At 46.2% G+C, this 4,771-nt stretch overlaps 1 protein-coding gene and 1 long non-coding RNA gene across 2 annotated transcripts; one reads left to right on the forward strand and one right to left on the reverse strand.

Moving 5' to 3' along the window:
* Positions 1–1,913: 1,913 nt before the first annotated feature.
* Positions 1,914–2,798, reverse strand: Ccdc182 (coiled-coil domain containing 182). Its single transcript, XM_090351742.1, has one exon. It carries the CDS (start codon positions 2,732–2,734, stop codon positions 2,273–2,275), a length of 462 nt encoding a protein of 153 aa, XP_090207868.1. The 5' UTR covers positions 2,735–2,798; the 3' UTR covers positions 1,914–2,272.
* Positions 2,799–2,955: 157 nt separating this feature from the next.
* Positions 2,956–4,257, forward strand: LOC150051907 (uncharacterized). Its single transcript, XR_016538462.1, has 2 exons — positions 2,956–3,085; positions 3,531–4,257. It is a non-coding gene; the product is annotated as an uncharacterized LOC150051907 (long non-coding RNA).
* Positions 4,258–4,771: the final 514 nt, after the last annotated feature.

Here is a 4,771-nt window from a genome sequence, read left to right on the forward strand (position 1 = left end):
GGCTGCTGGGTTTCTGAAAATGCTGGGCTAGAATGAAATACAGATGACTCCAGACATGGCATAAATCTCCGCTCTTTCAGAAGTCCCACACACAATATTCCCTGGGCAGGCAGATTGCAAACGGAGCCTATAGTCAACGTCACTCTTTCCCCACCTGCATTAGCAGTAGACCCTATTTCCTCTGTATAGGACACAGGGCAATTCTTAAACCTCTTCTTTAATAGACATCCGCATTCTCCCTCTGATACATTTGTACGCATCCACCCATGGCACATGCGCGCATACACACACTCAGGCCTTCCCTGCAAGGTTCAAGAGGGTGGCAGTCTTCTCCACAGAACGATCCTTTCTCCCAGAGATTAACCGTAATCATTTCAGTTCTGTTTTACCCACTCCAGAAGGGTTTATCAGACATCCACAAGGCTTCTAAAAATACCACGGAGTAGTTAAGAGGCACAGACTCTGACTTCTAGACACTCCTAGGTCCAAATCCCAAGTTCCTGACCCTTGGTTTCTTCTGAATCTCAAAGGGCCTACCTTCCAAGGGCCAAGCACAATGCCTGAAATGTATAATATTCTGATGACTAAGCTATATGTGAGTAGTGATATGGATATGCTTTTATTTCAGTGGACTCTCCAAAGTAGAAACTTGCCTACAGTTAGACGAAGGGATACAGCCTTTCTGGGCAGATGGTTAATGGGTAGCCATTGCAATTAGCCACAGTCACAGATCCCTTTGTGATGTTCAACTTGGGGGTTCCAGATGTTCAAGTTTTTCTTGGAGAGTCTGTGGGGGACAGGAAGGATGAAGCTGCCACAGGAGGTCAGAGGGCATGGGCTCGGCTGTAAGTAAGGCCCGGGCTGGAGAGACAGAGGCCCCACTGCTCAGGCTGGCTCTGGTCTCTAGGCATCTCTTTGCTTAAAGGACAGTGGCTGCTACATGACAGCATTTCTGGGGTCAGGGAAAGAATATGTAAAGCAATGGAACAGAAGGCTAATGAGAAATAAAAGATGCAGGAGACACCTAATGACCCCCCCAAATCACCCATGTGATCATCACCATCACCGTCACCATCATCATCATCATCACCATCATCATCATCATCATCAGGACAACTCCAAAGTCACCTAGGGTTGGGAGTTGGGAATAGTGAATGAGCATGGGTGGCCTACACTTGAAGACTCTGGGGACAGGTCTCAGCCTCCTTTGGTGGCTTGATCAAGCCACCGTAGGAAAATACCATTCCCCTCCAGAGCTGTTTGTGGAGGCCTATAGGGTAGGGCGTGTATAGCATCTGATAAATGGCCCCAAACCATCACAAGTCTGGCTCCATGAATCCAACATGGAAGTCACGTCACTACTTTATTGTGCCATTTTACAGGGTCCCATCATCAGCTCAGTAAGGATCACCCATCCAAAGGCTTAACAAGCTTGTCGGCCAGATTGTCCAGGCTGCAAACCAAACAGAGGGGAAACAGATGTGGACTAAGACAGCAATGTAGGAGAGGAAAAGTCCAGTGTGAACACAACCAGGAAGCGCAAACAAGCAAGGGCAAGACTGATAAAACTGGGCCGGGAGTTTGGCCTAGTGGTTAAAGTGCTTGCCTAGCACGCATGAAGACCCGGGTTCGATTCCTCGGTACCACATACATAGAAAAAAGCCAGAAGTGGTGCTGAGGCTCAAGTGGTAGAGCTCTAGCCTTGAGAAAGTCCAAGGACAGTGCTCAGGCCCTGAGCTCAAGCCCAGGACTGGCAAAAAAAAAAAAAAAAAAAAAAAAAAAAAAAAAGACTGATAAAACTAAAGCCATCTGGGACCATTTGCATACGCAGGCAAATAAACTGGCAAATGTAACCATACATTGACAGGTCTCCGTGGGCCACGCATGAAGTGACAAATCGTAAGAGTCTTGAGTCATTAAAAGGTAAGTCTATTCAACACAATCAGTTTAAGAATATACAAGAAAAAATGCTAGCCATCCCAGCAATATTACTGTTACAAACAGGAAAGCATTCCAAGTACAAGTTACAGGTATGTGACAGGCGGTAGCGGGTTGCCTCCTTCCTTGATGAGGTGGAGAAATGGAACTTCACCCAAAACACATTGAGGTCTTTTTGGCTCTCTATAAGCTGTTATTTTTTTTTTTTGTAGAAGGAAAGCAATGGAAATGAGAAAGAGAAATAAGTGGGTGAGGACTTAACATTTGTCCTTCATTAAAAACAAAACCAAAAATTTTCCACTTAGCACAGGGCTGGCCCAGCACAGGTGGTAGGTCAATCTGCCTGGCTATTTCTGGTGATGGTCTGCACGTCTCGACCTCTGCCCAGAAGCATGTACTCCAGCCGCTGGCAGTGCTCCCGGAGCTGTTTCTCCCGTGGCAGTAGAAAAGTGAGGACCTTATTACGCACGACGCCTCGATCCTCCTCTTCCCTCAGCCTCTGCTTCACTCGGGCCGCCTGCTCCTCTTGCTGAGTGAGGATGCTATTCATCTCGCAGAAGGCATCCTCTAGATAACCGATGGCCTTCAGCACCTCCTTCTTAAAGTCCTCCAGCTCCCGCTGTACCAAGACTACTTTCTGCTGAAGGCTGTCCAGGTCAGCCGGGGGGAGAAGGCAGGAAGACCACGATTGAGAGAGGGAAAAGTCTCCAGACTGAAGACCACTCTCCACCATCTTCTGCCCTTGTAAAGTATTGACTTTCATGAGAATGGAGCCAGCCTGATAGAGAGGTTCCATTGCCTTACTTCCTCAAGAGAGGGAAACAAGAGAACAGCCTGACCAATGAGTTGTTGGGCTAGAGGCATAATCTTTTGGAGTGGCCAGATAGTACCCACTGTGACGTCAAGGCCTTGTCAGCCAATCAGGAAGAATAGCACAGCCCTCTTATTTACATATTGCAGCCTCCTCTGGTGGGACAGAACTTAAGAGTTCTGTCTGCACTTTCCAAGTCACCCTCCTGAGCGGTGGATTTATCCTCTTTCTAGAACCAGAGCTCAAGCTCCCCTCTGGGACAGATCACAAGCAAGAAAAAGCAAGACAGGCCCTGCTCACCCTGTCAAGACTCCCATCCCGACTGATCTTAGAATGGTATCTAGATTTCAGTATCTCACCAGTAAGATGGCGATGTATAAAAAATGAGGCCTAGCTCTATTAATCTAAGTCTATATTCTTATTATGGGTTCACATTGTGAGAAATGTATTCATCTTGATGGACCCACCACAGTAGTGGCTCATTCACCATCACCAGGGTAAGCCTGGCTATTCCTATCCAATAAATACTTCCTGTGAGCTCACTCAGTACGGGAACCAGGGGAACAAGTGTGAACAATGGTGCGTGGTTCCCCAGTATACCTGGGTGTTGACAAATATGAGAAGAAGAAGAAGAAGAAGAAGAAGAAGAAGAAGAAGAAGAAGAAGAAGAAGAAGAAGAAAAAAAGGCTGAGTCTTACGCTTTTACCTGGGTACTATATTTTTCAAACAATCCATGTTTGGTATAGAGAAGAACAAACCTCCACTTCAATCCCTTTCCCAGACCTCTCTCCTGAACAGGAAACCTAAGCCTCTCACCAGCCGTGAGCCTCAACTCTAATCCTTCCAAAGCTGAATCGATGACCTATCCAACCAAAATGGTTCCAGTTCTGGTGTTTCTGTCCTGCTGCCTATGACTGATACCAACCTGGGGTAGCATCCACAGGAGAAAACTGGTGCAATGGTTTTGGGATGTTGCTGCCTCCCCAACTCATGCTGAAAACTTAATTGCCATTATATCATGTTTAAGAGGTGAGAGATGAGCTGGATGTTGGTAATTCACACCTATAATCCTATATACACAAAAGGCTGAGATCTGAGAATCACAGTTCAAAGCCAGCCCAGAAAGGAAAGTTCATGAGGCCCTTATCAACTTAACCATTCAAAAGCCAGTAGTAGAGCTGTGGCTCAAGTGGTAGAACACCAGCCTTGAGTGAAAATGCTAAAGAACATTGTGCCAATGCTGGCACAAAAAAAAAAAGTGGAAGACTTTAAGAGGCAGAACCACCCTGACTACATAAATGCCATTATCTCCATTGTGGGTTCCTTATCAGAAAAGGGTGAATTCTGCCTCCTTTTGTCCCTTTCCCTTCTTCTCTTTTGCTCTTTCCTGATGGGACATCTTTCACCATGGGATAATGAAACAAGAAGATCTTCGCCAGATACCAGCACCTTGACCCTGGATTTCCCAGCTTTCAGAACTGTGAGGAAATAAATTTCTGTTCTTTATAGATCGCTCATCCTCTGGTCATTTTGTTCTGTCAGAATAGAACAGAGTAAGCCATCTGGGATCAACCTAGACTTCTCCGTATCAAAGTGGCTTTGAGTGATATTAAGTGTATAGCACTTGAAATACTCTAGCACCAAATTGCTTGGGTTGGCGTCCTAGCTCCACCACTTGTGAGCTACTCCCAGCGGTAGCCTACATGTCAAACTTCCCTCCTTGAGCATGTTTCCTTCTCTATAAAGAAGAGTTACTAATTCCATGGTGAGCAGGAAAAAGAAAAGAATAAAACTCTAGTTTATAGCTATTACCAATTCCTACGGTGTAAATACTCTCACATAACCAATTTCAAGCTACCAGCACGTCACAAGAAAGAAATGAACCAAACCAGGGCTCCTGACCCTAAACAAGCCACCTCTAGCATCACAGGGCCTGTGGGAAAGGCCACTGCTGACTGCCTAGTGTGGAGGAGGGCGGGCGGGGGGAAGAACTTGTGGAGTCACGAAAGAGGTCATTTGGTG

The sequence above is a fragment of the Megascapheus bottae genome, chromosome 17, assembly GCF_031878675.1.
Source record: "Megascapheus bottae isolate mThoBot1 chromosome 17, mThoBot2.hap1, whole genome shotgun sequence".
NCBI classification, from domain to species: Eukaryota; Metazoa; Chordata; class Mammalia; order Rodentia; family Geomyidae; genus Megascapheus; species Megascapheus bottae.